The 18,168-nt window shown below is 57.1% G+C and overlaps 8 protein-coding genes across 8 annotated transcripts; 4 read left to right on the forward strand and 4 right to left on the reverse strand.

Annotated features, from left to right (window-relative positions):
• Positions 1-13: 13 nt before the first annotated feature.
• Positions 14-997, reverse strand: B0T15DRAFT_160746 (uncharacterized protein). The gene is made up of 5 exons (XM_062862100.1): positions 791-997; positions 618-721; positions 356-535; positions 186-247; positions 14-128 (listed from the first exon to the last, which is right to left on the reverse strand). Exons 1-5 carry the CDS (start codon positions 898-900, stop codon positions 42-44), a joined length of 543 nt encoding a protein of 180 aa, XP_062722775.1. The 5' UTR covers positions 901-997; the 3' UTR covers positions 14-41.
• A 554-nt stretch (positions 998-1,551) lies between these two features.
• B0T15DRAFT_484236 (uncharacterized protein) lies at positions 1,552-2,402 on the forward strand (the record flags this gene model as incomplete). Its single annotated transcript, XM_062866218.1, has 2 exons — positions 1,552-1,605; positions 1,671-2,402. The coding sequence occupies 2 exons, from the start codon at positions 1,552-1,554 to the stop codon at positions 2,400-2,402; spliced, it is 786 nt and encodes a 261-aa protein (XP_062722776.1).
• A 490-nt stretch (positions 2,403-2,892) lies between these two features.
• Positions 2,893-4,493, reverse strand: B0T15DRAFT_160850 (GCN5-related N-acetyltransferase-like protein). The gene is made up of 5 exons (XM_062862102.1): positions 4,232-4,493; positions 3,739-4,163; positions 3,360-3,612; positions 3,060-3,197; positions 2,893-2,996 (listed from the first exon to the last, which is right to left on the reverse strand). The coding sequence occupies exons 2-5, from the start codon at positions 4,128-4,130 to the stop codon at positions 2,961-2,963; spliced, it is 819 nt and encodes a 272-aa protein (XP_062722777.1). The 5' UTR covers positions 4,131-4,163; positions 4,232-4,493; the 3' UTR covers positions 2,893-2,960.
• Positions 4,494-4,575: 82 nt separating this feature from the next.
• Positions 4,576-5,749, forward strand: B0T15DRAFT_160918 (uncharacterized protein). The gene is made up of 2 exons (XM_062862104.1): positions 4,576-5,011; positions 5,050-5,749. Exons 1-2 carry the CDS (start codon positions 4,789-4,791, stop codon positions 5,445-5,447), a joined length of 621 nt encoding a protein of 206 aa, XP_062722778.1. The 5' UTR covers positions 4,576-4,788; the 3' UTR covers positions 5,448-5,749.
• Positions 5,602-7,022, reverse strand: B0T15DRAFT_160910 (NUDIX hydrolase domain-like protein). Its single transcript, XM_062862103.1, has 3 exons — positions 6,647-7,022; positions 6,209-6,547; positions 5,602-6,143 (listed from the first exon to the last, which is right to left on the reverse strand). The coding sequence occupies exons 1-3, from the start codon at positions 6,837-6,839 to the stop codon at positions 5,911-5,913; spliced, it is 765 nt and encodes a 254-aa protein (XP_062722779.1). The 5' UTR covers positions 6,840-7,022; the 3' UTR covers positions 5,602-5,910.
• Positions 7,023-7,561: 539 nt separating this feature from the next.
• Positions 7,562-9,665, reverse strand: B0T15DRAFT_484239 (mate-domain-containing protein; the record flags this gene model as incomplete). Its single annotated transcript, XM_062866219.1, has 3 exons — positions 7,562-7,649; positions 7,706-8,034; positions 8,106-9,665. The coding sequence occupies 3 exons, from the start codon at positions 9,663-9,665 to the stop codon at positions 7,562-7,564; spliced, it is 1,977 nt and encodes a 658-aa protein (XP_062722780.1).
• A 463-nt stretch (positions 9,666-10,128) lies between these two features.
• Positions 10,129-13,919, forward strand: B0T15DRAFT_160823 (ribosome 60S biogenesis N-terminal-domain-containing protein). Its single transcript, XM_062862101.1, has 2 exons — positions 10,129-10,505; positions 10,579-13,919. Exons 1-2 carry the CDS (start codon positions 10,349-10,351, stop codon positions 13,836-13,838), a joined length of 3,417 nt encoding a protein of 1,138 aa, XP_062722781.1. The 5' UTR covers positions 10,129-10,348; the 3' UTR covers positions 13,839-13,919.
• A 965-nt stretch (positions 13,920-14,884) lies between these two features.
• On the forward strand, positions 14,885-17,915 carry B0T15DRAFT_160931 (uncharacterized protein). Its single transcript, XM_062862105.1, has 3 exons — positions 14,885-15,112; positions 15,178-15,308; positions 15,405-17,915. The coding sequence occupies exons 1-3, from the start codon at positions 15,015-15,017 to the stop codon at positions 17,735-17,737; spliced, it is 2,562 nt and encodes an 853-aa protein (XP_062722782.1). The 5' UTR covers positions 14,885-15,014; the 3' UTR covers positions 17,738-17,915.
• The last annotated feature ends 253 nt before the right edge of the window (positions 17,916-18,168 follow it).

Genomic DNA, 18,168 nt, shown 5'->3' on the forward strand with positions numbered 1-18,168 from the left:
TTTCCATGAACACGCCGGACTCCTGAACCCATAGTCGTGCACTAGGCATCCGCTTGCTCGTTCAACTTGTTAATAACAAGCAGCGCCACGCAGGAGCCGAAAATGCATAAGGCTATCGTGCCCATGACCTAGGCACCGTCAGCCAAACCCATACATCACTCTCTACTTCAGACCAGGAAATGTACCATTTGCGTCTTCCACCCGCTCTGCACAATGGCCGCCCGCCGACTGTACTTGTTGACAGTTCCTAAAGGAGGTGATCAGCCATGCGACATGCACTAGTATGTTCGGTACAACGCATCACTTCTACACGGGAAAGGATCCGAGGGAAGAAGAGAAGTATGAAGACGCATACTGGTGTAATTTGCAATTCCTACCCCCAGGCATGTCACCGACAGCGCCCAGAAAATGGCCCCCAGGGGTTTGGCCATGCGCAGCTCCGTTTCCGAAGCCGTCTTGCGCAGGTGGAAGGACAGCACGATGGCGACAGCTACGACGGACATGTAGATGGAAAGTCGGAGGTATGAGAGGAAGGCTAGGGCGTATGATATTATTATTAGCATGGCCGACGGCCACTTTTACTAGGACGACCGTCAGGTGGTAGGTCAAGGGCATACTTCGCTCGTTGGCCGCGTGGTCGCGGCAGTCGCTCGACTCATTGTCGAAGAGCAACGGCCCCAGCAGTGGTGGGAGGCAGAAGGCATTCTGGAGCTGGCCAAGGCTGCAACATACTGATTGTTAGAATGTGGTGCGTGTTGGAGTACACGGATGCGATGTCACGGGTGCCTACTCTCGCATCTCGCCCACGTCAACCGGGTGTGTGAGTGAGGTTAGCGGGGCGCAGCATGATGCTTGGGCATCCTCTTCGTCGGTAATGGATACTGTTATGGGTGTTGGCATTCTGACTTGGGTCGGCGTCTATTCATGGGCATGGGGATTTCCCAGTCCAAGTTGATGAAGGAGTGAGGTGAGGTTCGTGAGTTGGGATGCTACGATGTAGGGCAGTTGCTGCAGCTGTGTTAGCAATCCACTTTTAAGGGTAGCTGGCCAATCGAACTCTCATCTCCGTATAAGTTAATGGTTTGGAAGGCCCGAAGGTTACACTTACCACTCACCACCTTGGGTAGTAACTTCCTCCTAGGTAATTCTTATTTCCCAAGTACATGGGACAAAGCGCTATTCCAAAATCTTACATTCATACCCCAAAGAAGTCCTCTAGCAGAAAGGCGAGACCGGGTGTCGTCAGTACCGTACTGTCTAAACTCCGACGGGGGCATCGGTCGGCTCCACTTACGGTTGCTGCCTGCGGGGCACGCGTTGAGTGGTTGCTGCTCGGCGCGTCACTGCGCGTCTTCCAAAGACCAGTCTTCCGCCCCGCCACCAAGTGAGCGATCACACAAAAACATCGGACAACCTTGGCCATCATGAGTACGCCGGCAACCCAGCGTGATTACAAGACTTGATCGGTTTTCTAACTGCTTATCAGCATCATATGGTGGTTATCAACGAACAGGCTATGGTGCCCAAGGCGGCGAAGATGGTGGCGGCTACATGGTCGCATCACAGCAGGGCAGCCAAAGCCAGGGCCAGGGCGGCGAGAAAAAGGTATTCCTCGGTTCCAGACTCCTTCTTCTCCCTGCTCTCGCTAACCCCGTCCTCCTGGAAACAAGTGGGCAAATGAATCTCTCCGGCCCATAACCATCAAACAACTGATCGACTGCAAAGAAGCCTACCCAAAGGCCGAACTGGCTGTCGACGGGCTACCGACCACCCAAGTGACGCTGGTCGGCCAGATACGCTCAATCAACCAGCAGACGGTCAACGTGACGTACCGCATCGACGACGGCACAGGCATTATCAACGTGAAGAAGTGGATCGACGCCGACAAGGCCGACTCGGCGCCGAGCTTCGCCCTTGACACGTACGTGCGCGTCTACGGCCGCCTCACCACCTGGGACGGCCGCAAGCACGTGGGCGCCCACTACATCCGCGCGATCGAGGACTTCAACGAGGTCAACTATCACCTGCTCGAGGCCACGTATGTGCATCTGGCCTTGACCAGGGTCGCCGAGGGAGGAGAGCATCAGCAGCAGGGCCAGATGGGCGCGGCAGATGGCGGTGACGGCATGTTTGTGGACGACGGCTATGGAGGCGGCGGCGGCGGCGGCGGCGGGGCAGACTCGCACACCATCAGGCTGCGGCTCGGGCCCTGCTCGAGGAACGCGAACGCCATCTACCGATATCTGGCCAACTCCGCGGGTGACGCTCAGCACCTCAACCAAGTGGCGGCAGGCACGGGCATATCGGTCAGGGATATCTTGGCCGCGGCGGACGAGTTGGTGAACCAGGGCCTGATTTACACCACTGAGAATGACGAGACATGGGCCATCCTGGACTTGTAATGCGTCAATGTTGGACGCTCGTTGGTGGCATGGGCGCCTCGGATGCAACAGGATTTGGGAAGGAGATGCATTTCGTGAGGAATACCACATTGCGCCGGCTGTCGGGCGCATTACGTAACTTCCATACTCGGTTTATGTTGATAAAAAAGGTACGAGTAGAGCTGGCATTTGTTACTTCTGCGCGTTCACGGAGGGATGCCGGTAGAAGATAACCGTTCATTCCAAGCTTCCCTGCTATCTAAAGGAGTGCTGTATTGGAACGGGATTGGCTCTCGAGGTCAGAGACGAGCTCAAAAGCCCATCCGAGGCGCCTCTCCAAGCGCCATACATACGTAGGACAGAACGTCAATCCGCATGTTGAATGCGGCAACCACTTCAAGCCAGCCACTGCGTGGCCGTTGCGTGGGTTCAAGTGAATCGAACTTGAAACAGCAAAAAAAAAAAAAAAAAAAAAAAAAAAAAAAAAAAAAAAAAAAAAAAGGAAAGAAAGCACGAACACACCTCACTCATAACCATGGACAAACTCTGGCGGGCTCTCAACAACAAACCACCAATCACTCAACCCATCAAACCCTTGTTACCGGCAACAAACTTCTTGACCCTCGGACTCGGGCTAGGGTGAGCGACCTTGCAACCGGGTACGCGGGGCTCACGAACCATGATGGACAGACGGACCGGGACGGGGCCGCGCTCGAGGAAGACGTCCCGCTTGACGTGGAAGCCAAACTTCTCATAGTAGGCATTGTTCGCCTGTGAGCTCGACTCAAGGTACATCGGGCGGTTTTCGGCGTCGGCCTGGGGTCTTGGATCAGTAGGCAGGTCCTCCTCTTCTCGTGAACAAGGGAGGAGAAAGGAAGAAGGGGAAGAAATAAAGAAAAAAAGAAAAAAGTGAGAGAAAAGGGAAAAGAAAAAGGAAAGAAAGAATGTACAGCAAGAAGTATCCTTAATCAAACTTACCCGCGCCATCATGTCCTGCAGCAACCTGGCGGCGTATCCTCTGCCCCGCGAGTTGGGCTTGGTGCCCAGGTAAACCAGGTACCAGGCGTCGTGGTCCCGGTCGCCGAGAACCTCGGCCTTGGTGTCGTGCAGCAGGGGCAGGATCTCCTGGAAGTAGCGCTTCTTCCCTTCGGGCGAGAGCTGGAAGTAGAGTCTCCACATACCGCTCCGGAGCTGCGTCCACCACCCGTCTAGGTGTTTACCGGGAGGCACCCTGCAGGAAGAAAGAAGAGAAATGTCAACGGTTTGGTTCCCATGCCCGAAACCAACTTACTGTCCTGGTTCCTTGTCTGTGATCTGTGCTGAACTCATTGCAGGGAATAATGGTGAAAATGCATACCAGAGCGCCACGCTGTCGTACTCGGGCCCAACTGCGGTGACGAGGCCGCTCATGCAGTGGGACGCGACCGTGTAGGTCAGGATGTCGACATGCAGCTTCCACTTGCCTTCCTCGGTCGACATGCCGCCTCCGTCTCTGGGTCGACCGTGCATGTCGCCGGGGTTGTCGTCGACGAGGTACTGGGCGTAATCGTCAGCAGCAAAGGCGTGCGCCAGCGTGAGCGCCGCCTCCCTACATTCCGACATGCCGACGACACGCACAGCTTCTTTCCACCTGGCCGGGATCAAGGATCGCTTCTTGAGCGCTGTCGTGACCACGGTCACCGAGGCAGGCGCGGTAGTCGCGGTACTGCTTGTACTCGTACTCGTGCTGCTGCTTACGGAAGACGCCATGCTGGGTAGTTGTCTCGCTTCACGCTAGATTTACTAGACCAAAGGGTGTCAGGCCAGGCACGATATCAGGCCAACCAAGGTGAAGCAAGGGCAGGACGGACTCTGTTGGTTTACTTGATATATTCTGAATACTATCGCCCGTATGGACTCTCGACAGTTGTGTCCTCGAGATGGGCATGAACCTGGACGGATGGCGCAGACAGTTGAGGGCGGCCCGAGTGTCAGCAGACATCAATGTCGTCTTCTGTTCGTTGATTTTCGGCGCGGCCGGGGTGGAAGGGGAGGTTGCGGTGTAAAGAGTGACAGAGGTCAGTCGAAGTTGAGGCTTTGAGATTGGAAGGGATAATTTGTCTGGTCACACAACGCAGACACAAACAAGACACAACACGCCGATGGAGAGAGGGGGCTGCTTGATTCGCGAGCGGAACGATGTGGGAACGTCGGCAGAGGCAGCAGGCCGCTGTGCCCTTCTTAGGAAGACTGGATTGCCCCCTGGATGGGGGACTGTATAAGTGGTTTTGATGTAACGTGCTACACTCATTCAACAGGATGGAGAGATGTGCTGTGCCAGGCCAAACCAGAGACAGAGGAAAGCGAAGAGCGGCAAGGCTTGATTAAGTACTAGTAGGCAGTCAGGGAGACTAACAATTTGTGAGACATGGCGGACAGGATGGGAGGACACGAGCGTAACATGCTCCATGCTCTCATGCTCCCCCAACCGCAGGGCGGCAGATATCCCACCAACAATCAAGTGCACTCGCACATGCGGCTGCCTGTCCACGTCTTCTTTGTCTTTTGCCAGTTGTCAAGTACGGATGTCGTCGTCTTGGTCCAAGGGATCATCGTCGGACAAGGGTGCCGGAAGCACCCGGGGCGTCAGGGCGGCCGCCGTCGATTGGCTATTATCGGCTGCTCGCAGGCGGGGATACGAGCGGCAGACGCCGGGGGCCCGTTTCGTCCGTCGGCCGGAGTGGGGTTGGTAGCAGCCGGGGTCCGGGGGAGGCCAGCACGGTTCGTCCCATCGATAATGTTCCTGCACGTGCCCAGACTTGGTATTTACAGTGTGTATGTAAAAGCCTCGTCGGTGCGAGTTCGAGTTGGCTGGGATGGGATTGGGAAGGTCTTCGGCGGTGTGGGTCCCACAGGTGGGCCCTGCAAGTAACGCTTGGGTATGTCTGTCCACTTCCAATCACGACCCATGGCCTCCCAATGCTGTGGAACAGTTCCATTCACCGATGGCTCCGTGTGCATGGGGGTATGCAAGGCGGTCAGCTGACGCCGTCAGTGATCTATCCATGTCGACGACCTGTTCCCTGATCCGGTGAGAGTGGCGTCATGATAAGAAACCGAGGCATTCGAATGCATACAGGAGACCGTGGATCCATGTTCTTCAAAAAGCCACCGACAGCCTTGCGTACCTAGTTTCAGTAGTGTTCTCTCCTCACGACGCATGCTTTGCTCCGGAGCGACTCTCGCTGAAATTCGCAAAAAGCTTGGTCGTTATGCGGTTTCCTTCCTCCATCTAACTCTTGAATAGAAACACGATCCTCGCCATTCGTCCCCTCGGATTATGCAAGGTGTAGAAAAGGGAGGCAGGGGGGCTCTTTGCGCGGTTTATTACATGCCGTCGCTGAAACAGAGCGGATATCTCGGAATAAAAATGATTAGGTAGAGAAGTGGGATGCATAGGTAGTGAAGGCCACTTATTAGGCCAATCCACTCCTTGGCCTGCAGATTCGCACGGAGCACGAACGGACCCGCGCGTACAGTAGCTCATTCTTTACATGCGTCGAATCTGCTGCTCGTTCATGTACTTCTCGAGGCCCGAATCGAGATGTGCCCACCACTCGAAGAGCATCGAGTTGCAAATAAGCTTAAACCAAGGCGTGAACTTGAGGCTGGGATCCTCGAACAGCTGCTTCAGACGGTCGGCGGAGACGTATTGTGTCGCTTGCACCTCGTTCTCGTTGATGTTGAGGTCGACATTGGCCTTGATGAATAGGATGTAGTCGACTGTGGGAACCTGTCAGCATTTCTGCATTCTGCACGAGGGCGCGGGATGTGCATGGACTGCTCACTCTCATGCTCGCCCCATTGGCCGTTGCTCGGAGCCTTGTAGTGGATGCGGGTGAGGAAGTGGAACTGGTCCAAAGGTACCTGCTCCTTCTTGATACCGAGCTCATGCTCCAGCTTCCGCTGCGCGGCGTGCTTCACGCCAAGAATGGATTCCGGTAGGGTTGAGCCAGTCTCGTTTGACACATTCAGCGGGTGCGAGCAGCAGGTGTTCGTCCACATGTCGGGGAAGGTGATCTTTTCCGATGCGCGCTGCTGCAGGAGCAGCTCGTTCTTGTCGTTGAATAGGAATACAGAGAACGCTCTGTGAAGGAGGCCCTTTTCGATATTCGTCATGAGGTGACCTACCGGCGAGGACATCCCCAGTCAGCACGGTGTGTTCCCCCTTGGTTTGCGATCCCAGCCCAGCCTTCCAAATTCCGGGCTACCATGCGGCGACTTACATAGCTTTTTGCTGGCGGTACCGATCGGCTTGTCGTCCTCATCCAAGACGATGCATACCTCATCCATCAGGCGAATCTGCTCCTCATCATGGCCCTCAAGCGCCTCCCCGCTCGTGTCGATGTCGGGGAAAAGGCGGAGGATCGTGTCGGCCGTGATCGGCGCGGCGCGAGTCTCGGTAGCGATGGTCGACATCGTACTGGCAGACACCTGGGCTACAGCTCTCGGTCGTGGACGTAGGTAGGAATGCCGAGAACTTGAGCAGTCCGTCGCGCCTATCCGTAGGGGGTTTTGAGGTCGCTGCTTCGGTGGGGCCGAACAAAGATATGGATGCTGGGTTCTTCGAAATCAACTTGCCCCGACAATTCTAACGTTATTCCCTTTTGGGCATGGCGGGGGCATGGGCCATGCAGCATTTCGGAGTTCCGACTCCGGGGGCCGGCAGTGGATCCAACAGGCACAGGCCAGGCCTAGGCCCGACTCCGTCCCAGGCAGCGGACTGCATTGTGCAACTGCCGCTGACAACCCAAGGTACCTAGTATGTAAAGCAAAGACCGCCGCGCCGCTCCAATTCTCACTCACGGTCACTTGGGCTTACTCAGGCACGTCGGGCCTGCCATAGGACAGCCTACAGCAAGCAAGTCAGTATTGCTCGCCAGTTGAGCTTGAGGCTGTACTAGGTACAGCCTACTATACAGGCCGGCCCAGCCAACGTCAACGATGATCTGGGTTTACCCAGAGTCCAGAGCGAGCACAGCACATGAATCTGCCTCAAAGTCATAGACTCATAGTACTGGGTTCACGCCCCATACTGCCACAGCTCGGTCACCTCGTCGCCTGGTTAGGGTGCATTTCGCGTAGTAGTTTTGCTCCCCTCCTTGCATGTCTTCCAGCTCCCATTTATACACTCCCGGGTATTACCCTGTCGCATTTCGGTGCTCGGCCTCTTTCGCCGCCTGGTGCCAATCGACGCGCAATATGAAGAGATATTCAGCCAGCGAGACGCTGTAGTAGGGTCAGAAGAGTCGCACTCGGAAGCGGTTGATTTCGAAGACACTCACAGCAATAGACCGACGGTCACGCCGAACCACAGACCGGGGAGCTTCCAGTCAAGGCCGAAACCAAAACCGAAGGAGATGGGCAGCGCGACCAGGTAATAGCAAACCAGATTGGCATACCCCCCAAACTCCTGCCGCCCGACGCCTCGCAGCAGTCCGTGCGACACGGCAGCCATGCCATCAAACAGCTGCATCACGGCACAGACGGGGAGTGTATGCGCGACCAGCTCGATGACCTCGCGGTCCTGCGTGAACAGCAACGGTATGTGGTACCGGAAAACCGCCAGGAGGGTCACGTTGAACAAGCCCACCAAGAACCCGCCCACAACAGTCTGTTTGGCCCCGTCAGCCGCGCTGTCCGGGAGGTTGAATCGTCGAATCACAGGAGACGGCATAAACTCACCACTCTGGCCGAGGTCTTCGCTGCATCGACCAGCTTGGCGCCAATGAGATTGGCAACCCGCGTTGAGCCGGCAATGGATAGTGGGAACGGAATCTGAAAGGTGGTCGAGGTAACCGTCACGAGGACGCTCTGCGCTGCCAGGATCGCGACTCCCATCCTTCCGGATGCGAGCGTGAGGATCTCAAAGGCGAACCACTCGGCCACCACCATGACCATGCCGGGCAGGGCGAGCCTAATCATGGGGCCCCAGTTCTTCAAGGCCGCCTTTCTAAACCCGCCCCAAGCCTGCGAGCCGTCTATCTGCCAGACATAGAGAAAAAGGAGCAGAGGCAGCATGTTCTGCGTAATGGCCACGGCCAGCGGGGCGCCAATGTATCCCCAGCCAAACTTCCAGACGAACAGCCAGTTCATCAGGATGTTTGCCGGTGCAGCGATCAGAAGCACGTACGTCGTCGCGTGGAACAAGCCCTGCGCCTGGACGAACCTCTTGCCGCCTTCGAACGCCGCGTAGGCGGGTGCGCCAAACAGAGTGATGCGCAGGTAGGTCGCGGCCAGCGCAGCACTGTCCTTCTCGATCATCATAGCCAAGATCGGCTCGGCGTTCAGCCAGACCACAGCCACGGGGATCAGCAGCAGAAGCAAGAAATACGTCATCCGCTGCAACTGCAACCCGACCAGGTGCTTGTGTCCCGAACCAAAAGCTTGCGCGCACAGCGTGTCGAGGCTCGTCGCCAGCCCCTGGATGGGTGCGTAACACGTGATATTCGCCGTCATGGTCGCCAGCGAGACCGCCCCGAGCTCGAGCCTGCCCAGCCTGCCGACGGCGAAGATGGACGCCACGTTGAGCGAGTACTGCAATAAGAAGGTCACGATCAGCGACCGGGAATAGACGGCGATGGTCTTGGCCTCGCGCTGCCATGTGGTCTTGATCTGGCCCGCAGCCACGGCAGCCTCCCACTGCTCGTTCAGGCTCTGCCCAGCAGAAGACCGGCGGTGTGCGAGCAGGGGCGCCCTCTCGTCCGGAACAACCACGATCCGCGGCGGCTGGGCTTCTTCGTCTCCACTTGGCAGCGGCACCTTGGTGCTGAACAGCCGCTTATACAATGCCGAAGCGCGCCCGGTAATCCCCTTCTGGGGAGCATGGACGGGGTGTTTGGGCGGGAGGATGTGGTTGTCCCGGAGGAGGGAGCGCTCTGCGTCACGGCTGCGCGTGCGCTCCGATCTCGTGAGAGGCTGCTCTTCGAGACCTCCCGGGCCAGCAAGCGCCGGCCGCGTGGTGCCGAAGGCGATGCCGCTTGGCCGGCGGTACAACGTGGGGCCGTGGGTGGCAGCTAAGTCCTCGTCCTCGTCCTCGTCCACGGCTTCCGTATCAATGGCGTCTTGGTCATCCTCATCGGAGCACTGGGCCAGGTCCCGCGCCAGCACTTCCTGCGCCAGTGGTGAGGCTGAGCGGAAAGAGGAGGCGAAGGCTGAATGCATGTCATTGTGGTGGCGGCCATTACTGGTGCCTCCAGAATTGTTCCGCGGCGGGATTGGTTGACCTCCCGGGCTGGAAGCCATTTTGGAAACCTCCGCTAACAAAAGGGTTGAGACCTCGTAAGGTTTGAAGCCCCGGGCTTGTGTAACGAAGACTCGGAACCGGATGTGACGTCGGAGAACTTATATAGTTCGACTCAATCCGATGAGCTCCGGGAATTCGGGATGAATCAGACTCCGTCTGGGCGTGAGTCAAGATGACTCGGATGCACGTGCCAAGCAGCAATATAGGTGGAAGCTCAGTTATGTTGCTGAGGAAACGGAAGAAATACTACGTTCCAAAAACGCCACTCATGGTTTAAGTTACTACTAGTAACTTATAAGTTCGGAGGGTCAATCCGCCACCGGCGGTGAGGTTGGCGAAGTGTGAACCAAAGGGCGTACTTTCCGTGAGGAGTCAGGACTACCTGAGGTTCGGTACTAGTAGTACTCGTATTGCATCTACAGCCTACTAGTACCTCTTATGTATGCTACACCCTAACCCTCAAGCTTTCCGGAACTACTGTGTAGAGGGTTCGAGACTTCAGTTCACCCAGGTAAACCTGTGAGGTGATGCCACTGGGGCAGCTTATCGCCCCGCTAACCCCCGATTAGAAGGCGGTAAATCACTACAAAACGGGCGAAATTCCATGTGAAGCGTTTCCCAACCCACTGGTAACGACCAATGAGTGCATATCACAGCGACTAATGCGCAGTGGCAGTGGAGGATGGGAAAGCGGTCATCTCGTGGGCCGGACGGCGCGATTGTGCCCCGAAAGAGGCAGAAGGTAGTCCATGAAGCGCCGACCTCAGAAGAGATCCACGCGAGCAGACAACTGCAACAACTGCTCTCCTTCAGTCAGGACCCAGTACGCGCGCGTCACGGTGCGTATGAGTTCTCGTCTCCCAGACGATACTGTTGTATGGCCAGAGCAAGCAATTGACCTCTATAACATAGGCCTTCAATCCTTCAAGCTCTTCCTCGACGAACTGCTCAGCCTCGACGGCAAAGATGGCGACCGTTTCAGGATTCTCCGCGGCTTTTTGGACGCCGCAAAACCTGCCGAGGACGACGAGAACCCCGTGTATCTGCCAGAGGTCATGCAAACATGGAGCTATGGTGGCCAGACCAACAACGACAACATCATGTCGGCTGTGCCCGTTGTGCTTGCCCTGCTGCTGAAGCTGCTCTCGCAGTCCCTCGATACGGTGCAGTACGGCCTGGGCATTTGCAGGACCCTTTTGCAGAAGCGGCAGCAAGAACTTATTGCCCGAAACCTCGCAGCCGACAAGGGCAAGGCATTTATCATATCCCCAACCCTGAGGATGCTAAGGGAGTCCGTCAGCTTTGATGGGGGGGCCATCGCGAGGCCGCTGTTTCGGGCCAGGGCGTCTATGCTCAAGTCGCTGGCACGGAACATGGGCATTGTCCACGTGGGAGACGAGGCTGAGGATGCCAAGCGGCCTTCTACTAGGACCAATGCCGTTCTGTTCTTCCTCAGCGCTCTCAGGTTCCTCCATCCCGAGGCCAAGAAGGAACTGCTCTCGCAGAGAGACATTGTTGCCGCGCTGACGCGAGATGTCAAGCAGGATCCGCCATACGTCGTCCGTGAGCTTCTAGCCGGGCTACGGAGCCACGTCCTGCTCGATGACAAGCTCCCACGCGAGGCCAAGGCGAGTTTGCTGACTACATCTACGCTCACCCGTCTGTCGGCGCTGTATCAGTACCGCTTAGACACGCCCGCTGAAGACGAGCCATCCATTGCCGATATCGCCCACGAATTCCTCATGACCGCGTGCACCAACCCTTCTTGCGGCGTGCTGAGGCAGGATTCGGGTTTTTACCCCCGAGAGATTGACCCGAATGCCGCCATCCCGAGCGCCCAGCTCGACGACCTGGGATTGGAAGCCATCGTGTGGATGAACAAGTTCAAGAACGAGGTGCCGGTCCGGAATTACGCACTATCAAACTTCGTATTGAACCTGCGGCCATGGTCGAGCATTAAGCAGGCCGAGCTTCTCACCTCGATCTTCAGGGTCGCCCCTGAAATCGTGGCCCCCTATTTCCTCAACAACAAGTCCTTTACATTCGAGCCGAAGCTGTCGGCGACATGGATTGGTTATGCCGCTTTTCTCTTCAACACCGTCACACTCCCCATACCTGACTACTTCTGCCGATCAACGGGCTTCCCCGAACTGCCTCCGCCAACCTCCATCGTCATTGACAATATTCTACCTCCTCCGCTGAACCAGAAGGCATTATCCCGGTGCTTGGCGAACAAGTCAAACATGATCTCTTTCTTCGCCACGCGGATACTAGTGGTTGCGATAGAGAAGCTAGACGCTGCGATCAAGATGCATCAGGATCCTTCTCATTCAAGCAAGACTGTCTGGGCCGAGGCTGCGCGGAGGCTTGTTGACGAGTTCTGCCAGCGGAGCCCTGGGATCAAGGACATGATCAACGCATACCGCTCAATACCCGAGGGCGATGTGCTGCAGCGCGAAGCGGCAAGTCGGCTGCTGCGCCTCTGCTATGAGGTGCTGCCGCAAGTCGCTCTCATGGCCAAGTTTGACGTCTCTCCTTTCCTCGAGACGTCACTCGGCCGCCTGTCGAAGCAAGAGGTGGACGACTGTAGGGACACTGCGTTGAGCCTGAAGGAGCTGGAAAACCTACTTGCCATCGCCGGATATTCCCCTGGAATGCGCTGGTTTGCAGCCTCCGAGGCGCTGTCACTGTCGCCCTTCACGCTACTCTTAAAAGTCTGTGTCGATACGCCCGATGGCGTGACGCTAGAGACAATACGACAGGTGCTCAACTTCGTTGCCGTTGAGCAGCAGCTGGTGCCTGCAGATGAAACTCACCCCGGGCTACTTGCTTTGCTTGAAGCACTGCAGGCCCTGCGCCAGTCAGCTCCAAATTCAGTCGCGCTCGTCTGGCCGTTCCTGGACAATTGCCTCACTCGTTGTGCGAACGCTCCTGTCAAGTACGTTGAAAAGATGCAGGACCTGGTAAACGAGGCAGGCCTTTCTGGAGGCTCTGTCAGTCCGATTGCAATGGCCATGCTAGAGCAGTTGCCATTCGTCGCGGCAAAGGAGGGAGAGGGGGCGCGGACGACGCTCCGGGCCTTGGGTCGCTTTTTGCCCAAATTTCTGGGCCTTTCGGCAGTTGCGGGGGAGAGCAAACCATTGCTCGACTTGCTCTTCTCGAAAATGGTCACACACCTTGCCGATAGCAAGGGCAAACTGGCAAAGGCCGGGGTGCCGGAGGGCCTTCGATTCCAACACAACCCTTGGCCGCCAGTTTCAGAGGCCAGGGCGGGAGAGACCAAGCACCCGGCGGCCAGCCAGGAGAACGGAAAGTCGGAAGTGATTTTGGACGCCGAAACCTTGGAGAACACCCTACATACACCGGATGGCCTGGAGGCGGATAACTCGGCTTTAACGAAGTGGTCGACGAAAACGGCGGATGAGCTTGTTGATGAGGGCTATCTTACGTCCCTCATGGCGCTGCTCGTCTCTGAGCACACGAGCATACGAAAAGAAGCACTTGTCAACATCCTGAAGGCAGCCGCGAAGATCAAGCAGTCGGAGTATGATGAGAAAGAGCAGGTCTGGCTGCTCCTCTCGGAGCTCGCCGAGACAGCCAGGGACCACATCAACGAGGGGCCGCTGCCGAGCCCATTGGCGTCCTTTGGTTGTCATGCACTCAACGTCCTGCGCGATCCGCTTTCGAGTCTTTATCCCAAGGTCAACACCTTTCTCACGCGTGGCCCGCTCTGGAATCTGGACAGGCTCCCACTGGTGGACGAAATCCTGTCAAAGGAACCCATCGTCGGAGATACGTTCTACGCCCAAACGAACTGGCTCCTAGGGTATCTCATCGATGGGCTACGGACTCCGCGCGATCTTGACCTGTTTCATAAGAAACGCGCCAAGGGGCCGATCTTCGAGCGGATCCTTGCCTTGGCCGTGAATCCCTATCTGAGGCTGCCGCTCCGGACGCACGTCTTGAGGTTGCTGTATCGGGCTACCTGCATTGAAGGGGGCAGCACGACCCTGACGACGAGGTTTGGCATTCTGAATTGGTTGGAGGCGAGACAAGCTAGTTCTACAGATAGCAGCGAAGCGGCGCTATACGGTGCGTTGCGTTGGAGGATATGGGAGACGTGCGATCAAGGAAGGCTTAAGACTTGGAGTAGGGGAGGGCTGGAGATTTAGATCTTGAAACAATGCGAAGTCACAGCCAAACTGAAACCCCTAAATAAAAGGGCCTCCCTTTGCCATCCTCGCCTTATTCGTTGGTATTGTACTTGTCGAGTTGAGCTGCAATCATAAGCGCGGCGAGAAGATCCGTGGGGGGGGGTTGGTTTAAACCCCAAAATGGGATGGAACGCAGACTCGGCTGAGGCCGGATTCAATAGCGGTTGCCTCTGCGACTGTCTGTCTTCTGTAGCTCGATGGTGCAGTTCTGGTTTTGACTCCGTGAACGTAATAATTGAATGCTTCATTCCACGAGTCAAAGTGTCAAAGGGAGCCGGGAAGTGACAACCTATAGCCTGTAGTCTCTTGACCCAAGGACCAATAACACAAAATTCTGACAGTAGCGATCCAATCTGTCTTGGAGCTACCTGGTACCTTAGTTGCGTAATATCAAGCAAGGCGTGGCTAGTATAGACCTGAGGCGAAGGGACAAGATGTGTATTGTACCTACACTAGACATCCTTCCCTCCATTGATTTCACGGCCGAGCTCAGATTTCATGCACTTGTGCGGAATCCGTAGTTACTGTAAGACGGACCAGTCACTCGCCGCAGTCCGTACAGTGATATAGTACTGCCCGTGTACTGCGTAGCTGTTGTACAGCACCTAGGTATATAGTACCCCTCATACTTCATTTATATCGTATATTAGGTATATACGTGACACCGTGGAGTGGGCCTAACATTATCGCTGGTTCAGGCTAGAGCAGTTTCGTTACTGATTGCCTCGGCCTCCGTAGCTAGCCAACCCACCTGGTGCCACCACATGGGGCCCAGCAAACAACACTGCAGCAGGCCAAATCCAAAACCACCTCCTCCATCTTTGAGAACAGGTCCCAAATCACAATTCCCTCGACCATCGACGAATAATACATCCCGCTATTGCCGCCGTCTAGCCAGTCCAGTGTTCTTCCCCAGCGAAAGTTTGACCAAAATCACATCTCTAGAATTGCGGCATCTGCCCAAATACAACCGATTCGCTCTGCCAACCGAATACACACACGCACGGCGCCACCCCTCTGACCGCATCTCATCACTGACTTTCCCAGCCCAACAATAGCCGGGGAGCGCCCGGCGTAACGCATGCAGACAACGTCGCAGCCTTGAGCTGATGGTCGTTGCATACGTCTTTTATTATGGCAGGTCGATACTCGACAGAGTTTCTGCTGCATCTACGCCAGTCGCCGCTATGCGTCAAGCCTCCAAATCTGCCCCCTCCCGAGGAGTGGATGGGGTACGTTGCTATGCTGCCAGGCCTGTCAGTTCTTGTACGCCTTGTTTCTGACGTTTCTTCCACAGGCCACCCCCGGAGACCATTCGCAACCAACAAAAGGCAGCCAATGATCGTACCAAAGGCGGTGACAATCTGCTCCTGAACCAAGACAATCGGCGGGGGCCGCACGACCGCGGTGGGCCCAGAAATGCAGCAAGTATGCCTCGCTCCCTCATATGATCCACGTCCGATAATGCTTGACGCTTTCTCTGCTCCTTGAGTGTCCTTGCCCTGGCTGACCGTCGTCGCACAGATCCCGACGAACTTATCCTCGGCCCGCCGCGCACGAGTTTCGCATCTGCCACCTCCATCCGCAACCCCCGACCCGGAGATGTCGAGAAGGGATTCAGGGACTCGGAGCGGCAGGATCGTGCTGACCGCTTTAACTTCCGCAACCGCGCCAACGACTCGGAGAGCGGCGGCGACAGATTTGGCAGAACTGCTAGGGACGACCGCAACAACGGTTTCCGGCGGCGCGGTGATCAAGATCAAGACAGTGAGGGCTGGAGCACCGTGAAACCGCGTAAGAGCTTTGGTAACGAGGGTGCCGAGCGTTTCCATGGACGCATGGGTGGTGTCGGCGCTGGCGACCGCTTTGGTGGCCGGGACGACCGACGGTTACGCGACCGCGATGACCGAGAGAGTGGAGACCGCCAAAACCGGAGCCGCAACTTTGACCATCGCTTGCGGGACCAGGATGGCGACGAGCCTGATACCCCGCGCAGAAATGGACTGGCGCGGGGCAAGTCAGATTTGTGGTTCAGGGAGAATCCGACGGGCAACGGCAATGATGCTCCCATGTCCCAGCGAGAACGCATTGACAGGATCAAGAGCTGGCGCGACAGAGACCCCGAGGACAGGCCGAACGATCGGCACGGCGACCGAAACGACCGGAACTACGAGCGGAGGTGGGACCGTGACCGCCAGGGCCGTATCGAGAACGACCCCGAGTGGCTTGACGAGCCCGCCGAGGAGAAAGCACAGGGCCATACGGAGGAGGACTTCAAGAAGTTCATGGAAGAAATGAAGGCCGCCAAAGGTGGCGCTGCCCCGAAGCCGGAAGAGAAGCCGGCCATGACCTTCGACGAGCCTGCCACTAGCACCGCTGCCGAGACCGAGCAAAAGGTCGTCTCGGCGCCCGCCATAGACCAGGGCCCAGACAAGTTCTTTGCCACCTATGGCAGCACCACCATTGATGTGAATGCTGCCGTTGTTGAAGCCAAGGATGCGGCGAAAGCAAGAGCAGGCAAGTCTTCGAGATTCATGGCTTTCCTGGCTCCCCAAGACGATAGCCGAGCAAAGACAGAGCCGACAACACCCGCAGCAGGAATTCCTCAGCCCGGCGAGAAGGCTACGGCGCCGCCACAACAAAGGGATGCCGAAAAGGAAGCATTTGCCCTTCTACTTCAGAAGCTACAGCGGTCAGGGATTGGCTCGGCACCTCAGCCGAGCGTTCCGCCGGCTCAGACAGCCCCCAACAAGTTCGCCGAGGCCCAGTTCCAGGAGCTCCAGCAGAAGAGTGCGGTTGCGTCCCCGGAGCCGTTTCAGCAATACGGTAACAATGATAGACGCGAGGATCCGCGTATGCGTCAACACTCGATTCATGACATGCTGTCGCCCCGACCAGTCGGCCTCCCAGGGCCCCCTCCCCCCGTTACGCGGCCGGAACAGGCCTTGCAGGATCTCCTCGCTCAGCGGCATCATTTTCCCAGCCAAGCGAATGCACGTGCGGCTCAGAACGTCATCGCGGTCAACCGCAATACGGAGTTCCTTATGGGTCTCATGCAGAGCCATCGCGACGCCCCCGAACCACCCCGCACCGAACAGCTTCTCCTCCGTATGCCGCAGCCCACCAAACAGGTATCGCTGGCCAGCGTACCGGACCGCGAGCAAGACTATCACCGTGAGCGAAGCGCGTCCCAGCGGCAGCCACTGCGCGGCCAGAGTGGCCCGCCGGGCTTCCTCGACGACAACCAGTTCCACCCTGGAGATGTCGAGACCCGTCCGCCCCCGCAACCCACACAGATCCTGCAGCGCCCGCATGCGCCGCCTGGTCTGGACCATCAGATGCACCCCTTCGTCATGGGCGGAGTCAACCCCGCAGCCGCAGCGGCTGCAGCACAGATGCCTCCTCAGCGGCCCATGATTCCACCCCCCGGCCTCCTCAACAATGGACCGCGCAATGTCCCGATGCCGGGCATGTTCCCACCCAACTTCCCCCCTCCGCACGCTCACGGACACGGAGGCCCAGGCGGACCGGGCAGCTTTGCCCCTGGACCCCCTCATTCTGCTCATGGCGGTGCACCGCCCCCTCCTGATGGGTTGGTTGGCCCGCCTCCCCAGCCCGGTCCACAGCGCTCCATGCAGCCACCTCCGGGCTTCTTCGGCGGCCCTCCCCCGCCGGGGTTCTTGCCACACCTTGGCATGGCAGGCGGTGGCGGATTCCAGGGACCGGACGGTCCGCAACCCCCGAGTGCAGGACCAGGCCCCTTTAGAGGGGTGCCAAGCCCGTTTGACAGATTGGAGCAGATCGCAGCGATGGAGAGACGGGGCATGCTGCCTCCGGGAGGTTATAGGGGTCCTTGAGCGATTCCGACTTTAGGGATCATGGAAGGTCGTGAAGCTCAGCGGGGTATTGCTTCCTTCCCTCCTTAGCGTACCCAGCGACCTAGGCTTTCGGAACTTCGGCGGTACTGAGATAAAAGACAATTAGTGGCAAGGGGAGGAGCGGGTTGGTCGAGCATGGACAAGCGGACAGGAGCAGTTGAAGCAAAGCTGTGTAAGGATCGGACGAGCACTCATGTAGATGTTGTAATGGTGTCTCGATATGTGGTTACGTTGATATACCCGCGCCTCATTGCTGTATAATCCTGTGCCTGGCCGGGTTGAGCCGAGCTGATGGGACTGGCTCGAGCAGAGGAAGGAAAAGAAAGAGCAGTCGCCTAGAGGAACTTGTATAAGTGCTCCTGTATGTACTGACTAGCCGCAGATGGTTTACATACATACATGTGAGGCCG

Source organism: Chaetomium strumarium, assembly GCF_033439665.1.
Source record: "Chaetomium strumarium strain CBS 333.67 chromosome Unknown B0T15scaffold_3, whole genome shotgun sequence".
NCBI classification, from domain to species: Eukaryota; Fungi; Ascomycota; class Sordariomycetes; order Sordariales; family Chaetomiaceae; genus Chaetomium; species Chaetomium strumarium.